The sequence below is a fragment of the Lepisma saccharinum genome, chromosome 2 (assembly GCF_977018435.1).
Source record: "Lepisma saccharinum chromosome 2, izLepSacc3.1, whole genome shotgun sequence".
Taxonomy (NCBI): domain Eukaryota; kingdom Metazoa; phylum Arthropoda; class Insecta; order Zygentoma; family Lepismatidae; genus Lepisma; species Lepisma saccharinum.
In genome coordinates this window covers 166,382,895-166,406,260 of record NC_139230.1, presented here as the reverse complement: position 1 = coordinate 166,406,260, position 23,366 = coordinate 166,382,895, and the positions used below count along the sequence as shown (strand labels likewise).

The 23,366-nt window shown below is 39.3% G+C and overlaps 1 protein-coding gene across 2 annotated transcripts in view; it reads left to right on the top strand.

Moving 5' to 3' along the window:
• Positions 1–23,366, top strand: part of LOC145980541 (uncharacterized) — a 134,473-nt gene that overhangs the window by 74,872 nt on the left and 36,235 nt on the right. For both annotated transcript variants that reach the window (XM_083113570.1, XM_083113562.1), the window contains exons 7-8: positions 2,030–2,237; positions 19,720–19,842. In XM_083113570.1, coding sequence (XP_082969696.1) covers positions 2,030–2,237; positions 19,720–19,842 — 331 coding nt within the window. The remainder of the gene's footprint in view (positions 1–2,029; positions 2,238–19,719; positions 19,843–23,366) is intronic.

Sequence of the window (23,366 nt, the reverse complement as noted above, 5' to 3'; positions counted from 1 at the left end):
TAATGAGCTGTCGTAGGAGAAAGGAGATCCTTTCTTATCCTGCGGTTTTTGTTCGTTTTGAAGAAGGTATTCAGAACAGGTTGCTTTATTTTAGACACCAAAGGAAAAGAGCCCGTGTGCGCGCACGAGCAAGAAAATCGTGGCCGAAACAATTAGCAATGGACCCCCACCCCACCCCCTGTTTGCTGATAGGAAAAAGGGAGAAGTCACTCAGCCAACAGAACACTTTTTTGGCAAATTTTATGACCGGCAGAGTTGGGAAAGTATGAAGCGGGAATCTGGAGTTGCAACATACGTAAGATCAAAGTCAACTTTTGCAGGATGACAACATATTAAGTGAGGTGATGATCTTTAGTTGGCCTACGTGGCTTTGATTATCTGTAACAGTTTCCCTTTTGTTTTTGTTTTATGAAGTTCTACAGGACACACAGAACATGGTTTTAATGAAAGCGGTTACCGGAAGTTGTCGTCTACCAGGCCAAAAGTTGCTCGACAAACTGCTGAATCTCGAGCTCAGAGCTAGACAGATGGGCGAGACTTCCAGGCGCCATGATTCTTGTATTTTGGAACATTCCTGCAATCTTATCTTGCATTTCTCATCTGGCGCTGGTGAATATTTCCAAGGTTTGCCATTCAGCGGGGAAAGAGCTTGACCTGCCATGCACATTGACAAAGAATGTCAATGTCCAGCGGGCATTTCGGGCTGCTTCCCTCCAATTGTCAGCAGCTTTTAGGACAAGGAAACATGTCAAGGTCAAGATAGAATAGCGTGCAAGCTCTCTCCACATTCAATCTTCTCTTGTCGACTTACGCAGGTGTCTCCTTCGAATTAATGAAACCAGTTTTGCCGAAGGGTCTTGTAAACAACTTTGTATTAAAAATTATCTGTATTACAATTTATCCCTACTGAAATACATTATAAATCCTATCTTATCGGCTGGGGAATGGAAAGAACTTTGGATTAAAGGGTACTTCATATTAACCATTATTGTATTAACGAGGATTTCCTCTCTACCTATATTGTCTTGCTTTTGGGCACTAGTTAAGTCATTGGATTTCTTTGTATCAGCTTGTCAGTCTTTTAAAGAGGTGATTCCAAACTATTGGCCCACTCTATACAGATGCATGTAATCTTCTAAATATGTGTTTTTGCACATAAATATAAGTGTTACTCTGTTGACAGTTATAATAAGTTAAGAAAAGTCTTGGTAATGTGCAATATTAGTGTTTTTAAATCAAGTGTGTTTCATACATTAGCATAAATTTTATACACTAGCCATCAAAATCCCACAACTTTTTTCTTCATAATACGTTAGAACATACCTAATTATTAATTATGAATTAGTGAAACATAAAAAGAGACAAGTTCAAAGGCCAGCCTCGTACCAAAATCTTAATTAATGCAACTTGATGTTTTTACATTAAGAAACATATTTCATTTATGCAAAATCATTTTATGTAACAATGGGAAAAGGCCTCTAAGTCTTCGGGCATTTTTTATTTGAATCTGCACACTTCGTTTGGCTTACAGAAAAAAAAATTCATGGAGCCATGAAGGTTGCATGCTGAAATATAATTATTTTATTTATGTACTACACTTGTGCAATGAAGAGCCAGGAGCGACACACATTAGCAAATTCTGAAAACTTTCACCTCCTGTAACTGTAAAACTATAAGGCCAAGAGAAGAAAAAAATGATTCTTATCTAGGTTCAATTATACAAGTGTACAAAATGCCGTTGAAATCATTGTTGGTGTGAATTGACATGGAATGACCCTTTTGGGTTTCTGTGTACATGTTCCTCCTACCATCCTTTTGTTATCAATATATTGGAATATCTATATCACTGAATTGTTTTTAAGTTAATTCCATTTTACCCCAGGTAAGAGAAACATGTCTGCATGTGTAGCAACACAAAGTTATAGTTTAATGTATCCTAATAAGTAAAGCTGGGATAGTTGAACCAGGCATTTCTAAATAAGTTTTGTTACTCCGAGTTAGTTATGTATGCATGCACTGTTGTTTTCAGTCTCGGCAGTTTGTTGACACTGTAGATGATGGAAGTGTTCCCAGCACAAGTGGAAGTGTTCCCAGCACAAGTGGAAGTGTTCCCAGCACAAGTGGAAGTGTTCCCAGCTCAAGTAGAACAGACAAAACTGTGAGCTGTCACTACATTCCATCTGGGGAGTTTGTGCTTTCAGCCACGCCTGAGATTCCCCTGACAGCTGCACAAGCAGGTAAGTGGTTTCTGTGATGGCACTTTTACAAGACAAACAAAGTTTTTTAAATGAACACACAGTGATGGGAAACTAATTTCCAACTGATATATATAATAAAAAAACTAAAAAAAAACTCATTTAGTCACAGTTACTGAAATAAAGGTAAGGTAAAGTTTCCCATGCATATAGCAACATGCCATGAAGGCACATTTATGGGATGTGGGGGTAGGAGCACCCCACACATTCTCAATCTCTGCCATTTTGGAGGTGATGTGATCAGCACCATGCTTCGGCCACCTTTACCCCCCAGGGTTCCCAGATAGCAAGTAAGTTAACTGCAAGTTAAATTGAATGTCGATTTAACTTGCAGTTAACTTACATGCTATCTGGGTTGCTTTTAGTTATCCATTGGTTTGAGGCTGGGTGAGCCTGAGACCTGCTTTATGCAAGGACAAGGCCGGAGAAATTCTGACCTTGGGTCACCCACACCGGGAATCGAACCGAGGTCTCACGCATGGCAGTCAATCACCCGAATGACTATACCATTGCAGAATTCTGGGGTTACCATTTTACTCAAACTTATTCAATATTTTTTCTTGTTTTTGTAGGTTTTTCATTGTTTTTATTTGTGTTAAAAATTTAAATTTTAGAATTTTGCCCCTCCCCCAAAAAGATGGCTTCCAGCGTGCTCGCTCTGCTTGTTCCACCCAAGAGCAGAGTTAAAATTACAGTCAAAGAAATGGTGTCTTCTGAATCAATTTCAACTTGAACTGGTGAAATACCCTTCAAATTCCTCTATGCTGGCATCAGAATGACTCTTATGGATGGCATTATCAAGTTTAGACTATTGACTATCTTGTCTAAAATAATTGGATATACTATTTCGTTTACCCGTCATGTTAAGCTCTCTATATCTGCTTACACTTTAGCAGAGTAAATAAAATTTCAACTTTACACAGATGCAATCACAAAAGAACGTTGCCTTGTAATCAAGGGATCCTGGGTTCGATTCCTGGTGGAGGCACATAGTGGTTTGGATTCCACTTTAAACTGTAGGTCCAGTCCCGATTAGCCTTACTGTGCATAAAGTGGACTTAAAACACCAAATGGACCAACCAACAAAAGAATATTGGGTTTGATACACAGTGGAGGCACATAGTGGTTCAGATCCCACTTAAAACTGTAGGCCCTGTCCCGATTAGCTTTATCTATGCATAAAGTGGACTTGAAACCTCAAATAAAACTCAAAACTGAAACAAAAGAGTGTTGATTTACACACAAGTTTTATCCAAATAATAGCAAAAATATTTATAAAAGGGTATAATTCGCCACATACTCTGCTTACTGCTCGGCCACACTAAGAATGAAACTTTGCGAAAGAACCATGTCTGTTAAAATTGATTTGTTCAATTGCAAATGAAGTCCAAAAAAAGACCACTGCTATAAAAAGAAAACAGAACAAGAAACAATCGTCAAGAATGGAAACCAATTGACGAGATCCACTGCGACATCTCCTAACCGTGAAAGAATGACGTGTCATTTAAATGTTTATATTCTGCACGATAATGAAAGGAAACCAACTGAGATGGAGAATCTAGAAACGTTCTTCATCTTTGAAGTGAATCTGAGTTATGTTATGTTAGTCAGTTGTTATGGCCACTTTGTGTGCTTTATACTATAATTCTTTACCAGCTTGTTACTCTGCGATATCTAAATAATATATATCATCCTCACCCACCCAGTGGTGATGCTCCTGATCATATTTCGAAAGTGACTTGAAAACCAATGAAGTTTTAAAAATAGGTTTTTCATCGTTTGTAGTTCATTAATATGCACTTATAAGATTTTCCATTGTTTTAATATCACATATATTTTATATTTCTCCCCCCTCTCTCTCCCTCGCTCTCGCTCTTTCTCTCATGTGTGCCTGCAACTGGGTGCTGGTTCAACTGCCTCCTTTTTGCTTTCGAAATCCTACTGTAAACAAACAAGTAAATACTTCATAACTAAACAATTGTTTGTTCAAAACATGGTATTTACACACTGTTTACAAAATGTGACAAACCACCAATAGAAAAGTTCACCATTCTTCTCTTTCAGCATTTATAGATTTTTTCTAATACATTTAGATTTAAAAATTGTAATGAAGAAATTATAGACGTAACATCTCATCACGTGTGCATTGGCTTCTTCAAACTTGCAACTAATGTGAAAAGTCGGAATATGCTTGCTTCAGATGAGGGTGGTTGTGGGTTTGATTCTGCATTGAGGTAGGTTTTTTTTTCAGGAGTATAATGTTGGGCTTCAAGTTTATCCACCTTGCTGGTAAATCAACATTTGTTTCTATATTTCATGAGGTGAAAGGAAAGAGAAAGAGGTTCAGCATTTTCAGAAGCTATTTTGATGGCAGGAAGAAATAATGTGCCAAGTTTGATGCCCAGAATCAAATTACATAGAGCAAATGTGGTGGTTGGTTTGAATATTGCGAATTTAGTAGAAAGTTTGTTAAATGTAATACTTTCTGTTGAAATAAGACAAGTATTTTGGATACAAAGCCGTGGTGAATTAGCGATTATTCTAGGATTTTACATTTTGTTTGGCACTCACTATATAAATAGTTGTTAGTAGTTTTGTAATGCATCGGTTCCAAAGCAATAGCCATTTACTTACGTTAATTGGCATTTTACTATTACTTACAGAAGCATTGGAAGATGGAAGTGAGGGAATTAACAACAGTCATTACGAAGGAACCTTAGCAATCTGAACTCATTATACTCATCCCTTTGTTACAGTTGAGTGTGTGTGTGTGTGTGTGTGTTAGAATGTAGAAATAATAAATATTTTAGGTCTCAATGAAGAGCATAAACAATACATATCTTAAATAATATTACATACAGCTTCCTGAATACATGTATGTGATATGTGAATTAGTCATAATGTGTGTCACAACTTATGAAGAATAGCTAAAAGAAAGAAGGTTTAATCTTAAATCCTGGCAATCGAGAGAGAGAGAGGGAGAGGGTGGGATTTTAACTTCTGATCATTCATACTTGATGAAAAATAAGGATAGGAGCATCTAACCAACTGCTCTATACTAACTTACTTACCTTATTCCCTTAAAAACAAGTTGATGTGTATGAAAACATCTACCTTACTGGGTTGCAAGCACATTTTCTCGACAGGTCATGAAAACTATTACTTTTGAGAACTGTTCGATATTATGCAGGGTATTGTAAATAATATGTTGTGTAAACTCCTCATAAATTATGTCTGCTCAAAATTGACGGTGATTTCCTCTAGGTGGAGAAAAACTGTATTCAGTGTTTCAAACCTCTCTGATTTCAAGTCAAGTAAGGGGAATTGTAAAAATTCCTGAAGGTTCTTTTTCCAATTTACTATTTCTGTTTTATTGTGTATTATAATAATGCTTTATAGCTATATACTATTATATTACTGTATTATAATATTCCATGGAATGTGCGAAATTGAAAATTTTTCATCCCAGCATTTGTCGCTTAGTTCAGGGACAAACTCAAAGTTGGCTACTCTCAACTGGTGCTAAAGTGCAATGTTGCTAAGTTTATGAATTTTGAACTTAGAATTATTTCGAGGTGTTGCGAAGAGTTAAGATGTTGCGAGGACTACATAATTAACAATTGTAATTTTCCCCATTGAAATACAACCTCATTTTCAGCAACAATATTTCTCTGCGATAAACTCCAAGGTCATTGTCAATTCAATGGAAAAGCTCATACCACAGGCCTTACACTACAAACAACACATAATTCTATCCCATGCGATTAGAATTATTAAATATGATCGAAACTGAAATGCAAACACCTCAATTGTCATGTTTAAAGGTAAGAACTTTTATGGTCTGCCACCAATTGTATTGATAATGAAAAGCAGATTTCGTATTGTTCAATGTGTGTTTTTCCTCTTAACAAGTGGAAATAGCAGACATTTCGCAGTAGTGAGCCCAGGATTTTCGAAAGGGGGGGGGGGGGGATATATGTAATTTTTAGTAGTCATTCCTCAAGTTGCCATCTTTTCCTGCCTTTGACCTTTATTATTACGAGGCGCATCCAGAAAGTAAGTTTCGCTATTTTTTTAAAAAAAACCAACACAGTTTCAGGAAACCATTTATTGGCAACAGGTACAGCAAAGGTTCAGCTATTTTTCAACATAGCAACCACCAGAATTGAGACACTTGTCGTATCGTGGTATCAACTTTTGGATCCCACTGTCGTAGAACTCTGCCGCCTGTGAATGGAACCAGCGTGTGACAGACGTCTTCCGCTCTTCGTCGTTGCCAAAATGCTCACCGGAGGACAGGAATTTCTTGAGGTGCAAGAAAACGTGAAAATCGCTGGGAGCCAGATCAGGACTGTAAGGTGGATGATCAAACAACTCTCAGCCAAATTCCGTCAAAACAGCTGCTGTGCGCCAAGCCGTATGTGGACGAGCATTGTCATGGAGGAGCACAACACCTGCAGTAAGCATTCCACGCCTCTTGTTTTGAATGGCACATCGCAATTTCCTTAGTGTTTCACAGTAATGGTCAGCGTTCACCGTTTCACCTCTGGGGAGGAAGTCAATGAGCAAAATGCACTTCCTGTCCCAAAACACTGTGCACATCACTTTCTGTACCGACAGTGTCTGTTTGAATTTCTTCTTGACCGGAGATCCACTATGCCGCCAATGCATTGACTGCTGCTTGGTTTCCGGGGTGAAGTGCGAAATCCACGTCTCATCGCCTGTGACGATCCTGTCGAGGAAATCATCGCCGTCATCATGGTACCGTTGCAGGAATGTCAGTGCTGCTCCTGAACGTTTCATTTTGTGTTCGGGTGTCAGATTTTTCGGCACCCACCTGGCACACAATTTTTTGAACAGCAGGCGCTGCGTGACAATCTCATGCAACTCGGATCGCGATATCTGCGGAAAAAGGCTACTCAACTCCGTAATCGTGAAGCGACAGTTCTCTACGATGTGCTGCTGCACCAGCTCAACCAGATCATCAGTGATGAGGGACGGATGCCCACTGCGCTCTTCATCATGGACACTTTGACGACCTTCCGAAAACTGCCGACACCAGCGACACACCATCTGCTTACTTATAATGTTCGGCCCATAGACCTCACAGAGCTGACTATTAATGTCAATTGGCGCAATGCTTTGTGCATTCAGGATCTTTATCACCGACTGAACCTCGCATGCGGCGCTAGAAGGTATACGAGCTTCCATTTCAGACCACTGCTGCCTCGCTACTGGCATGCAGCGGGAGAAGGAATACGAGCTTCCACTTCGGACCACTGCTGCCTCGCTACTGGCGCCTAGCAGGATCTGTCTGCCTGCCATATGATTGATACGTCTTTGCTCTGCTGCGCATGTGCAATTTACATGGCTCATTATGTTTACTTTCACGGGAAAAAAAATAGGGAAACTTACTTTCTGGATGCACCTCGTATTATTATTGAGCCTACGCAGGGATTATGACCCTCACCAACCCCTCCTTAAGCACGCCACTGGACACACTGAAGAATCTTGATGACTCCAGAAATGCCCTGCCGTGGCTGTAAACATGGGGTTGGATGCTGAAAAAGGGACCTGTTATGATCCAGACCTTCAAGAGTGGGGGAAAGTAGAGGTTGTTGGACCTTGTAGGGTGTCTGCCTGTTTGGAAGCGTCTGGCTGTTCTCGGCACCACCAGAGGGATTTGCACCATTCTGCGATGAGCTGGACCTTCTAACACTATTGCCCTCAATAGGAAACTTGGCAGGAGGGTTCTGCACAACTGGTAGTACTGGGGTTTCATTTCGATGTGCTAAGATTAGCGAATCTCTTGGATATTTTGAGCTGTTTCATGCTGTCGCTTGGCTTATTTTGCACAAATATGCAAGTAATCTGACTTATTTTTTTACTTCTTCTCTAAAATATTTAAAATGCAATATTTTTATTACTTTGCTTAGTCATCGCCGCATCTCGTGATGACCATATTTGAAAAAAAAAAAAAAAGAAAGAATCAATATTATACATACATATTGTACAACGTGTAAAAGCTTGTGTAAATACAGAGAACATAAGTACTGCAGAAAATTTTCCCCTGAGTACTTTAGAGGATTTACAAAGGAATCAAAGGGAAACCAATCTCCTCTCTGTCCTATAGGAGATAGACTGAGGGACCTGAAAGCACAGGCTTTTGACCATTGCAGCGGGGGGCGAGGGGGGTAGAGGCAGAAATCTTCCCTTTTCACAGGGGGAGGTTCTACCTGGAACTGGTGAGGTGGAGGAAGAGCGAACTAGACCAGCTTTGCAAACGGATCGCACTGAGGAACGAGAAGCGCGTGAAAAAGAAAGTGTTGCATATGACTTGTGGCTTTAACAAGACAATAATGTGATTTGAAAATAATTAGAGATGTGAGGTTGATTGATCTCTCTGTGCTAGGTTAGCTACTCATTAGTGCACGTCACTGCCAATATAAAAATTCAGATTCACATTTTTGTTTCAATGTATCTTGATCCTTTTTGTTATCATACCCTAAAACATTATTTTGTTATATGAGATATATACTTCTTGTCTGGAAATCATCACCCCATTCAAAAATCAAAGATGCATACTAATGCATGACTGACAACACAAGTAAGTCACACCACATGCACTGTTTTTTTCCTTCTTTCTTCCTTTTCAGTTTCCTCTAATATACAATTCACACCCGGCGGTAGAGAAGTGGTATTTTTCCACCTGTTCAAGTGGCTCTGGTGCCCACCCATCATCGTATAAAGTGGGTACCTGGAGGAAAGTCTGGGCTAAAAGGCAGCCTGGGGCTTGGTGCTGATCATATCACCCCCACATTTGGCCGTGATGAAGAAAGTATGGGGCTCTAACTCCACACCCAATACACACTTTCTTAGCGTGGTGCAAAACACAGGGGAGCACACACTTGATTTCTAGTAAGTCATCACCATTCAATCAAGCATCTATGCTAGTGAACAAAAAAGTATGTGCTCTGCTATGCAAAGTTAAAACATTCCACATTGTTGATTTATATTCCATAGATTTTTGTATACAATCTGCCAAGGTATGCAACTGCCATTTTCAGTGAAACTTGTTGCCCATTTTACAAATTTCAAGGATGCTCATTACTACTGGTAGAAGACACTTCGATTAGATTCTCAAATGCTCATCTGTAAAAGGAGCAAATAAAAATAGTGTTAACATCGTATGTGAGACTGAATGTACAGGACATTTTAAAAAAATATCCACATTATATTGTTACAACCTTAGACAAGTTGAGTTAACAATAAAAGAAATGAACTTTGAAAATAATGTATCTAATTGGCGCTATAATGGTTAACAATATCATCCTGTTTCAAAAGGGTTGTTTGTTTGATTCACGTTATGAGCTCACTTTAGTGATCTAACTTTAAATATGATGAGACTAAAACAGAAAATGGCAAAATAATTGCTAGAAATATTTTCATAGTAGAGTGGTGATTGCAATGCTTTATGGAGTCAGGTTTGAATCCTGGTTTCATGTATCTATCATTATCTCATTATCTTTTGCCCCATCATCCAGTTTATCAATTCATTATTTATCCTCAACAGTGGCGGCCGGCGGCAACTATGATGGGTAGTGCCAACGTGATATATATATATATATATATATATATATATATATATATATATATATATATATATATATATATATATATATATATATATATATACAAATAATGAAGGAGACAGTAAACACTTACCACACGAATAGAAATAATTCAATATTTCGCGATCTGAGTCGCATTTTCAAGACGGTAGATAAAAGATCGACGACACTTTGAGTAGAGGCACAGAATACTGACCGTAGCGTCTCTACGGTCAGTGTTGTCAGAAACAGTTGAAAGGAAACACGAAATACTTTAGCCAGTGTTTACTGTCAGGTGGGTGGGTAGTTTCGGGGAGGAGAGGAAAGAGTTACTGGTTGGCTAGGTTGAGTCCGGGGAGTATAGTGGCGTGCATGCCTGCTATATAGGCCCTTTCCCATCGCCTGCGGAAAGATGTGTCAGAGCGGGGGGGTAAAAGGTGGATGATGGCAACACGGAAGCAGTTATTGAAGGTGGTGTTATGGCTGTTGGTGTGGATGGCAACTGTGAAATCGGAGTTTTGGGTGGAGGAACGGTGATTATTTATCCTTAGATTCAAGGGGGTGGAGGTTTCGCCTAGGTAGAAGTTGCCGCAGATTTGACAGATGAGGGTGTAAATTAGGTTAGATGAGTGGCAGGTGCCCTTAGGGTGAAGGGTGAACTCACCTGCCGCTGTAGGGATCAGGAGGGTGGGGGAGGTGATGAGTATGGGGCAGGTCTTGCATCTGGGTTTATTGCACCTGTGGGCTGGGGGAAGGGGTGCGGAAGGGGTGGGGGTGTTTCGGACCAAGATGTTTTGGAGGTTGGGGGGGCGACGGAAGACGACCCTGGGTTTTTCCCGAAAGATGTCTCTGGTCTCGGGATCGCTGTGCAGGATGGGGAGGAGGGAGTGGAGGGTATGTCTGATTTTCGTAATGTGAGGGTGGTATTGGGTGATCAGAGTTGGAGGGTTGGTTTTGGGTTGTTTACCTGCAGATACGTGGCACAGCTATGGGTACCCGCATGGCCCCCTCTTATGCCAACCTGTTCATGGGCAGGCTGGAACAGGAATTCCTTGACTCCCAGCAACTGAAACCACTCCTCTGGCTAAGATTCATTGATGACATTTTTCTCCTCTGGACACATGGCGAACCCTCCCTCACAACATTCCTAAACCGACTCAATGAGTTCAGCACCCTCAAATTCACCTGGTTCCACTCCAAAGACCAAGTGACCTTCCTCGATGTGGACATCCACATTGTGGGAGACCACTTGGAAACATCCATACATATCAAACCAACCAACCACCTCCAGTATCTCCACTACTCCAGCTCACACCCCTACCACACCAAAAAAGCCATCCCATTTTCCCTAGCCCTCAGAGGCCAGCGCCTCAACTCATCCCCCTCATCCCGCCAAAACTACAACCTACGCCTGCACCAAGCCCTAACCAACCGTGGCTACCCCTCCACCCTCATCAACAAACAAATCACTAGAGCTAACTCCCACAACCGCACCAAACAACCCAAAACCAACCCTCCAACTCTGATCACCCAATACCACCCTCACATTACGAAAATCAGACATACCCTCCACTCCCTCCTCCCCATCCTGCACAGCGATCCCGAGACCAGAGACATCTTTCGGGAAAAACCCAGGGTCGTCTTCCGTCGCCCCCCCAACCTCCAAAACATCTTGGTCCGAAACACCCCCACCCCTTCCGCACCCCTTCCCCCAGCCCACAGGTGCAATAAACCCAGATGCAAGACCTGCCCCATACTCATCACCTCCCCCACCCTCCTGATCCCTACAGCGGCAGGTGAGTTCACCCTTCACCCTAAGGGCACCTGCCACTCATCTAACCTAATTTACACCCTCATCTGTCAAATCTGCGGCAACTTCTACCTAGGCGAAACCTCCACCCCCTTGAATCTAAGGATAAATAATCACCGTTCCTCCACCCAAAACTCCGATTTCACAGTTGCCATCCACACCAACTGCCATAACACCACCTTCAATAACTGCTTCCGTGTTGCCATCATCCACCTTTTACCCCCCCGCTCTGACACATCTTTCCGCAGGCGATGGGAAAGGGCCTATATAGCAGGCATGCACGCCACTATACCCCCCGGACTCAACCTAGCCAACCAGTAACTCTTTCCTCTCCTCCCCGAAACTACCCACCCACCTGACAGTAAACACTGGCTAAAGTATTTCGTGTTTCCTTTCAACTGTTTCTGGCAACACTGACCGTAGAGACGCTACGGTCAGTATTCTGTGCCTCTACTCAAAGTGTCGTCGATCTTTTATCTACCGTCTTGAAAATGCGACTCAGATCGCGAAATATTGAATTATTTCTATTCGTGTGGTAAGTGTTTACTGTCTCCTTCATTATTTGTATTTATCCGCCCTTCTGGCACCATTTCTAACCCTATTCCTGTATATATATATATATATATATATATATATATATAAACACCACCTCCGCAATACCTGCCCCCTCCTTGAGGTTGTGCCACTGGCCAAGATGTTTATCCTCATTTGGTAACATGGAAAACAACGTGTGTTTAAGTAATAATGTACTAATCCAATTCATCTTCAGTCACTAACCTATCTTTATACACTACAGGACACTTCCCTAAAAATATAACAATTACAAGAGGAAAGGAAAAACAAATCCTATCACCTTCTCCTCCTCCATGCACACGTATTCGAACTGGATGTCGAAAATATCTTTGTTATGAAAATAAATTGTCGAAATGCCAAAGTAAACTCGCATCATCATAGGATTTTTACTTTTATATTTTTAAAACAGTCTGGATGTCCCTATTGGGTCATCTATCTATTATCAAAAATGTTCATTTAACTTTGGGAAAATACTAGGTTCGTTTCTCCAAAAGTAAGCAGAAATTACTTCCCCAACGGGTCTTACAAATCAGTCGTATTTAGCGACTTTTCTCTGAAGGTGGTAACTGTGTCAACACTGCAAAAGTTCCCTCGCTGTACCAGTCGAAGACGGGCTCAGTTTCTTATGGGCTAACCCTGCCCCCTGCCACTTTGTTCTCTGCTCATGGTGGAAATGTTCCTCGCTGAGACTTCTTCAACCCTCTGCATGTGTGTCAACTTGCTTAGGTCCATGTGTTAGGCCAGCTCTTGGGCAGCACGGACTGCTGCCTCGCGAGGGTAGGAACAGCTGGCGATGCAGTGAGGAGGTTGGAGCGGTCGTCACATCAGCTTGACCGATTGCAAGATTCGAATCTCCTTGTCCGTAAACTATCAATGTATTCATTTAACAATACTTGGCGAGGTATGCGTCTCTTCTGAGGGTAGTGCCACGGCATGGCAGCTCTATCCCTTGAGTCGCTGCTGATCCATAATGTCGCAAGGAGTAGTGGGGTGAGATAAAATTACATGATATGGTGATTCAGCTCCTCTCTTTTTATTTGAATTAGTTAGTGTATTTTCAAAACTTCTTTCTTTGAGTTTGAAAAATCATAAGCTTATGCACATTGTTATTTAGTACAGGAATAACCTTACAGTTTGAACTACAGTTTTTAAAGACAAAGGATGATTTGATAATAACTATGTGATTGATGAAGTCAAGCTTCATACTCACTGATATTCAAAGTAAACAATTTGGTGCAAAACAATATGTATGTGGCATAATCGGGGCAAATTGTGATTTCTATAAAACTCTATGCTATCCACAATTAAATGATTGCCCTTGTACTTGCAAATATGGGAACTACTAGTAATCTTCATGAATCTATACCCATTTGTAAATTCTCTCAGTAAACATAAAGACTATTGTTCGATAGACAGTAAGACTAGTCTCATAGATGTTAGGGTGTACTTTTACACTTTAAGTATGCATAGTATCAAGTTTTTGGAAGTAATGCACTCTCATTATGAGGTGTCCTAAATTATGAGAGGACAAGAAAACAGCAGAGCTTTATACAGTTTGTAAAACCGGTTTTGTAATGTGTTTCTGTAAAGGACGATAATAGAAGTGTTTCCGAAACCTGCAGATGTTCAGGGATCTCATTACAATCTATTTGAATCCAGTGGCGGCTGGCCAAGTGCAACAAGTGCAGATGTTTTCACCTAATTTTCAAATTAATATTGACTTTTTTCATTTACTTGTTAAATTAAACTATTTCCCAGCATAACGCACACGATAATACTCAAATAATACGCCGCTCGGTGCTACGCACGTGAAGAGTTCGTCGTAGCATAAACAAACCAAGAGCAGACGCCGCCAGGTTGCGGAAGACTTTAGTCGGTTGTCATGGCAACGGTGACGTCACCTAGCATTGGAATTGAACGGGTGTCGCCATCTAGGTGCAGCAGTTCTCTCGTCGACAGAAAACATTGCGTCCAGTGGTTGTGGCGAGATCTTGTTCCGCGTATGTGTTTCGCGTTTCCTATCGTGTGTTGTGTTCATGTGTTGAGCTGTGGTTTGTACAATGAACCCAGTAAATGACTTAGTGTGTAATTTGTTGCAGACACCATTTTCCGGATGGACGGATGAAGACAAAAAAGACATTTTAAATTGTGGGGGGGGCCCACTGACACTTACTATTTGTTTTTCATTGGCTATAAATGTACTTCTTCACCTGTTATTTTAGGCACGAGCCACTTCTGTTTGAATCAAACCTAGCCTAAGCTACTTAATGAATATGAATATTTGCGAGCTGCTTCAAAAATAAAAGGGGAAAAACTCGTGCCGAAAATAGGTCAGAAACAACTCCCAACCATGTACAAGAGCAAAGTGAAACAGTAAACAAATTACTGATTTGTAATAAACTTTCCGATGTACATAGTGTACATGAATAACATGGGTGGAATGTTTGGAAATTAACTTATTGGAGATAAAGTAGAGCATTTTAGGCAAAATTGATTTAAGGCGAAGAGGGACAATTACGCACCAGGCATGCATTTATTCCAATATCGTCGGAATGAGCAATGCTACTAAGAAGATCTCCGCCAGAAATGAAGAGTATGAATTTCTCCCCATGCGGCAAGTGGAAGCGGTTTCCTAAGTTGATTATTAAGCCTTATACGATTTTTGAAAAATATGATGAATTAGTAACGGGTGTCCCACGAACGGCGCAACTGGGAATTAAGAGTGGCGTTACTTTGTAACCGAAACCTGTACATACATAAGTTATACACCAAATGTTAGCCCTGTCCAAGTAGATATTTTTAAACATAGAAACAACAAACGGGGTGCCGTGTTGTTCATGCAGTGTTGCCAAATGTAAGTGAAAGGGTAAATTTATTTTTCCACAAAGCATTGAAAATTGCATGTCAAACATTCGTACGGAAATTTGGACGTCAATTTCCACCTTGGTTAGGTGGACTATTTCGCCATCTATAGTTCAGAGAAGAAAACCGATCGTTTTCGCGTATAGCCAATCCTGAAATGCCTCGTAAAGGCGTACCGGTCCAAATGGGTGTTTTAAAAAAACTATGAGGTACAGTAGCAACACTGTTGATGTTTGAAGGCAACAAAAGGTGTGTTTATGGAAATACTGGAAACAGGAAAAAAAAAAAAAAAAAAAAAAAAAGAAAATGAAAATTATGGTGAAAAAAGTGTTACTTACCTACTCCTGGCAACCATGCAATGCGCGTAACAGGCAGTGTAGCTTTACAAAAGATGTTGAAAATGACAACCATTTTCCCTGAGGCATTCATCAACACATTTTATCATGTTGGAAGCAACTTTATACAAGGTTGATTGGTTTATATTGTTAATGGCTGTGCAAATGTTTATTTTTAGATCATCAAGTGTTCTTGGGTTATTAATGTAAACTGTTTGTTTCAAATAACCCCACAGAAAAAAATCTGGAGATGTCAGATCCAGGGAGCGACTGGGTCATAAGTTTTTGCTTATAATGTGATCGCCAAAAAACTCTGCCAACATGTCTAAAGTTTCATTAGACGTGTGACATGTTGCGGAGTCTTGTTGAAACCAACAATCACGTTCATCACGTTCCAACAGAGAAATAAACTGTGTGATAAGGTCACGATAAACTATTCCGTCAACTGTTGTGTTGAAAAAGAATGGACCGACTATTTTTCTGCACGAAATCGCACACTACACACCGATCTTTTGTGGATAAAGTGATTGTTCATGTAACAAATGGGGATTGTTACTTGACCAGTGTCGAGAATTTTGACTGTTGACATATCCATTTAAGTGCTTCATCCGTGAAAAAAACCTTATCCAAAATATTCACACCATTGTCTCTAACAAAATTTTTAAACCACTGGCAGTATCTTACACGTGCACCTTTATCTGCTTCCTTCAGTTCTTGCACAGCCTGTACCTTATATGCACGTAGGTGCAATTGTTTTAACACTCAGTGAGTTGTTGTTTTTTATACACCTGACTGTGCAGCAAGTTTACGAACAGATTTCCTGGGAGATTGTGATATTCTCTGCTCCACATCCTGCAGCTCACCTTGTGTCAAAACTGGTGGTTGTCTGTGGTAGGGTTTGTTATTAACTGATCCTGTTTCACGAAATCTGGAAACAAGTCGATATATTGTCGAATTTTCTGGAACACTGTTATTCGGATATTTCTCACGAAACACAATTTTTACACTAGCCTACGATTTTGAACAAAAATAATGTTCCACAATGAACACCCTTTCTTCCAAAGAGTACTTCATTTCACAGAACAATTCTAATCTTCCCCTACGAACAATGCGAAATGCACGGCTCAAACAGTTCTGAGTACACAACTAACTGATTCTTTTGTTCTCGTTCGGTGGGCGCTCTTATCACATTGCATGGTTGCCAGGAGTAGGTAAGTAACACTTTTTTCACCGTAATTTTCATTTTCTTTTTTTTTTTTTTTTTTTCCATGTCATAGATCATCACTAAACACACCTTTTGTTGCCTTCAAACATCAACAGTGTTGCTACTGTACCTCATATTTTTTTTAAAACACCCATTTGGACCGGTATGTCTTTACAAGGCATTTCAGGATTGGCTATACGCGAAAACGATCGGTTTTCTTCTCTGAACTATAGATGGCGAAATAGTCCACCTATCCAAGGTGGAAATTGACATCCAAATTTCCGTACGAATGTTTGACATGCAATTTTCCATGCTTTGTGGAAAAATAAATTTACACTTTCACTTATATTTGGCAACACTACATGAACAACACTGCACCCCGTTTGTTGTTTCTATGTTTAAAAATATCTACTTGGACAGGGCTAACATTTGGTGTATGACTTATGTATGTACAGGTTTCAGTTACAAAGTAACGCCACTCTTAATTCCCAGTTGCGCCGTTCGTGGGACACCCTGTATTTACCGAATCCCATGTATTTCTTATGGGACATCAACTTCAAGTTACGGCTCATCAAATGGGAGTTTCGACTTTTCCTACTACTATGACATAGTTCAACGTGTCCTTTTTCCGTCAATGTACTTTTCTATGTCATCGGATGTTTGATAATCCCGAGAGAACGAATAAAATAATGGTCCCATAAGCCTAGTGCATTTCTCCTTGCCTCCTACGGCCATCCTGGCAATGTTGCCAAACCTGATGTGCATAATAGAGCTAAATTTCACCAATAATATAGCTAAAGAGGACTTTCAAGGAGCTAGATTAACGAAGGCTGGATAAAGTGCCTACTAGGGTAATTTTAGTTGTCAGAGGGGTGGGGGGTGCTGCTATTACCGTTAGCTTTAAAGTGATGGCAATTTATTCTTAGTTTTCACCACCTAGATTTGGCGGCATCACCCATCTCAATAATCCAATGTTGTTAATATAAAATAGAAAATAAAGGGTTCCCGGATAACAAAATTGTCATCTTCATCTTAGCCACAGCGCTATATATAAAAATACATGGAGAGGAAAGAACAGGTGGGTGACGCAGCCTATAGCTATACGAATATCACGCCATGTGCAAAATTTACACTCATGGCAAAAATTGGTATTTATGGGCCGGAGCCAGTGGTGGCATCATAGTGAGGCAGAGGGCCGGTGCCACAGTTCACAGTCAAACGAGTGTACGAAAGAGCCAGATCTGGCTTCAAAAGAGCGAAGTTGGCAACAGTGATCAGCATTTGCCCCAGCGAGAAAGACCTAGGGGAAATTGTCCCTCCTTGCCTTAACGATAGCAGATGAAATGTACATTAAAGTATATTTTATGCTCTAGTAATGATCATAGAACTGTAATTATCTAGATTTTGCCTAACTTCAAATATAACATTCTCTTCTGGTTTTACATTTGCAAAGAATTATCAACTTCATTTGAAAGGAAAAAAATCATACTGTGTTGAAAAGATAAGCTAAAGTTATATTCTCACAGAAATTACATCAGAAGATATTTCCTTATGATGTAAATAAATTACACATTTTGCATGTCTTGTATATTGCAAACGTTTTGCTTTTCATGGATAATGTTAAGCAACAAGCAATTAAATATAAGGTTTACCTTTGAGCTTGTTTGGTTTTTTTTCACATCCTCCATCGAATATTTGTTTCTCTGTTTTCGTACATGTATTTGATTCGCAGTGGCGTATGCTGGGTTTAAAACCTCGGCTATCTCTTTTTATCATAATGTTCAAATGGGAGGCTCTTTTTCATTCAATTTCTTGGATTTTAAGGTGATGTGACATTGCGATTAAAATACATACATTACAATTTACTAATAATTATAAAAATATCACTGTTTCATTAATATAAAAACAATATGGAAAACATTTGAAATATTTCATGGTTATTTATAAAATATAGAGGCCCATATTGTGAAATATTTATGTAGGCCTATGTGCGAGAATAAAATATACGTGTATAATAAGCTTCTTACCTTGAATATTTAACTTGGACAGGAACTCCATTCTTCTCTTTGCAACCTCTGTGGTAAAATGGATATTAGCACAGCGCACTATTCTCTGGTAGCTTGATTTCAGTTTCACACTTTCAAAGCAATGACATTGATCATATCATTAGAAAGCACAGAGTGAAATCTTGGCAACAGTATGTACTAAAATCCAGACCACGACGAAATGCCACTTCAAATATCATTAATATAACCACTACTTTCTAAAAGCACAAAATGTTTTCACCTTTTATAATAGTATTTCTGATACTTTCAGCTACACTCTGGATTCGTTGTTTCACAACAAAATCTTGCTTCCTAGTCATAAAAGAAAAAATGCACCGGTATTGACAAAACTACCACTTCAGCACCATCTGTACGCAGCAGTTTGAACGTAATGGAGACCTTATATTTTCTGTTATTTACATAAATATCTTTAATCATAAAAAAAAAAATTAAGTATTCCGAACTGTAGTGAACAGAACACACTTTTATATGAAAAAAATATTTTTTTACAGAATCTATATTAGTGATACAGTTGTGTCTGGAAATTTGGGCCTATTCTTTAACATGGCTTTAGTAGGCCCTTAAATTTAGGCTTAAACTGTTTAATGTTAAACAATAGTAGATGTGAACTTTTTTTTTTTTTTGCAACATACAATGTTATCATTATTTCTCAGAGCTTTTGTTGTATCTCCACATATTAAATTCAAGGTACATATTACTGTGCAATTTTGTCTTTTCTCCAAAAAGTATTTTTTAATTTTATTTTGACAACTTTGTGTTTATACTTACTTTATTACCTATTATCAACAATAATATATTGTTTGCTCAAATCTTGTGGTGTATTCAAATTCCACATTTGTCAAACTTCAATAATTTCTCTTGAAAAGTTAGCACAGATGGACATACAACATAGTATTCAGCCAGTGATACATTCTTTCCTCTATATCACTGGAACACTGTAGCTCATCCCCCCTTTTTTTGGTATGTTAGAGATTATACATACATGAAGGTTTTTTTTCTTGCAGAGAAATATGTAACCGAAGCACCCAGCGAAGCAGCTGCCATCCAGATGGCTTTTAAATGTATGGCAAAAGACGAATATCAAGAGGCAATTGGCTACTTCAAGGCAGCTATTGATTACAATCCAGGTAGATTGTGTACACTTATTTTAATTACAAATGTTGTAGATAAGAGTTCAGTGTGGCATGTTTCACCTTGATCAGTAGATGATACAGTGAAATGACACTTCCATCTGCTTTCAGTGGTCCTCCCCGATAGTGCAGTGGGAGCTTCGTTACCTTGTAATCAAGGGGTTCCAGGTTCGATATCCGGTGGAGGCACATAGTGGTTCAGATCCCACTTTAAACTGATGGTCCAGTTCTTTTTAGCCTTACTGTGCATAAAGTGGACTAAGAACGCAAACTCAATCAATCAATCAATCATCTGCTTTTACTAATTTCTAGCAAGGCAGTTTGATTTAAATCAAGACTTAAATTGGCTATTTTTTAAAAAAAGAAATCACTTATAGAATAATATACATAAGGAATTTGTAGATATCAGAATTACTTTTGGTGAAATTACGTTATTCTCCTAATCATTGAATGGTGTTTACTAGCCTCTAAGAAAGGAAACAAAATATGTGTAGAAGAAAGGGTCTAAATATGAGCCCCCCTTTTGTTGTCATTTTTGGAGGAAAAAATTAATATATCAAGCACCTGCCTTTAAAATGCATATCTATGAAATATGTACTTAAATGTAATAGCATGCTAAAGTATAGAAGGTCTCCACTTTTCTAAAAAAAAAAGCAATTTCCAAAAAATGGTAAAATGATGTATTTCAAAATTGTGGTCTAAATATGGACTACTAGTGGCAATATCACAAAAAGCAATTAAAATTTTAAAAAACAGTCATTTATTGCTAAAACATTATTAAATTCATATTTATGAATAATCTGTTGTTTTGAAAATCACGTGGAATGGGAAAAATCGAAATTAAGAAAAACATCCAAATATTTGATGAAAATGTGATCTCAACATTAGACCTCATGTCATAGCCCATATTTAGACCATCATGCTATTTTTCTTCTTCAATTTATTTTCGCTCTCTGTGGTACATATTTCACAAACAAATCATGGCATTATAAAAGCCCACATTTGTTTCATGTACCGCCAATATCATAACCTATACAAAGCAGATGAGAATTCAGAAAACTCTGAATTAAAACATACTTGCAAAAAGTTTTCGGATGTCACAATTCTATAACAGCATCCAAGGCCGAAACTAACCACCACTTTCTCTTGCGAATTGGCTCTGCAACCTTTGTCCTTGACAGATAACCAGTTCCAAGCTGCAGCACCCGGGAGCACTGATAACTCCAAAACCCATATTTAGAACTTCTCCTCTACTGATGGGTTGAAGTTCGTGAAATTTAAATGTAATATGTAAACTTTAAACATACTTACATTTCTTTTGATTTAAGTATCTCGCCGATGGCATAGTGGTAGTATCATCGCCTTGTAATCAAGGGGTCCTGGGTTCAATACCTGGTAGAGGCACATAGTGGTTTGGATTTCACTTTTAACTGTAGGTCTTGTCCCAATTAGCCTTACTGTGCATAAAGTGGACTTTAAACAACAATTCAATCAATTAATATTTTGATTTAAAATTCAATAATTTTTATTGGCAAAAATATTGTGCAGAATAATATACAAAACACTAATCATGGTAATCTGTAGATAGTGTTAATATCATTAATTTGTAAATAAACATGGCAGCTGATATTTTGCAAACTATCATTAAAAAATTCACCAAAATTCCACTACAAGGATTATAAAACATATGTTAAGTGATATAGTACATCCAGAATGTTTTATTTTCACTGGAATATGAGTAACTAAAATTATTATAGTTTCATTAACATACCCAAGAAACATTTCCATAGTAGGTTCATAGATACAGTATGAGAAACCGAAAAAATGTATATTTAGATATAATTGTTATTTGCTTTAATCAAACTGTTCAAATAATTTACAGGGCAAGGACCATTTAAAAGAAAAAGCCTTTCTATAAAAATAAAGATACAGTAGAGCGTCAATTATCTGAACGTCGGTCAACCGAACGACCGCTTAACCGAACTGTGTACTCGCTCGCACCTGTTACTCTCCCACCCTACTGTCCATCATCCCCCTCACTCCCAAACCAAGTTTCCCACAGTAGTCGCCGCACTGAGCCACCGCTGGCGGAACATTGCTTCTAATGGGGCCTTCATAAGGCGCTGCTGACCGGCCAAGCCGCCAGTCGCTGTGTTTCAACAATCAGCACACTTCTGTCGGTTTGGCACTGGCTGTAGAAGTAGCGGCAGTATCAAAGCTGTTCACAGCAACAGCTGCGCCAGCTTAGAGTTGAGGCATGCCGCTCCGCGTAGTTTGAAGGATTGCGCGCCCCCAAGAAGAGCTTCTCACGGTGCAAACAGTAACCTTCTGTTCTCTGTTACGACCACTTGTGTGCTGCTGCGTGAAGAAGTGAACTTGACGATACAAAATGCTTAAACGTAAACGTGTTGTCCTTTCTATGAGGGACAAGTACGAGATTATTAAAAGGTTAGAAGAAGGTGAATCTGCAACCACTTTATCCAATGAGTACAAGGTGGGGAAGTCGACAATTACGGATATAAAAAAACAAAAGACGAGCATAGCAAATTTTATAGCTATGCTTGATTCTACTGATGGATCAACAAGCCGTAAAACTATGAAGCTTGCCACTAACACAGATCTAGATGATGCTGTTTACAAGTGGTTTACACAAAAGAGATCGCAAGGAGAACCTATCTCAGGTCCCATTCTGTGTGAGAAGGCAATGCAGTTCAACGAAAAACTTGGAGGGCCTTCGAACTTTAAAGCGAGCACGGGCTGGTTAAAACGCTTCAAGTCAAGACATGGCATTCGTGAGCTTACAATACAGGGAGAAAAACTGTCGGCGGATTCTTCAGCAGCTGATTCTTTCAAAGTCAAACTAAGGGACGTATTAAGGGAAGAAGATTATGCTCTCGAAAACGTTTACAATGCTGACGAAACTGGACTTAACTGGAAAGCTTTACCGAGAAAAACTCTTGTTTCACGTCATGAATTAGCAGCACCTGGTCCTAAAACAAGCAAGGACCGTATTACAGCTTTGGCTTGTGCTAATGCTACTGGAAGTCACCGACTGCCTATGTTCGTCATTGGTAAAAGTAAAAAGCCGCGTTGTTTCAAGCACGTTAATATGTCAGCCTTGCCTGTTGTGTACACCTCACAAAAGATCGCCTGGATGGATAGTACGATTTTTATGAAGTGGTTTCTGGACGTTTTCGTACCCTCTGTAAAAGCTCATCAGCTAAAGAATGGGAAGAGGGAGAAAACACTACTTCTCCTTGACAATGCACCAACTCATCCATCATGTGATATTTTAAACGAAAAAGACGAGTTCATAAAGGTAATATTTCTTCCACCTAACGTAACCTCCTTATTACAGCCCATGGATCAAGGCGTCATTGAGACTTTCAAACGATATTACAGGAAAGAATTGTTGCGTAAGTTATTGTTAGAAAGAGAAGAGGATGGAGAAGAAAGTCTCTTAAGAAATCATAAGAATATTGACTTGAAAGACGCGTCCTACATGATCAGCGCAGCATGGA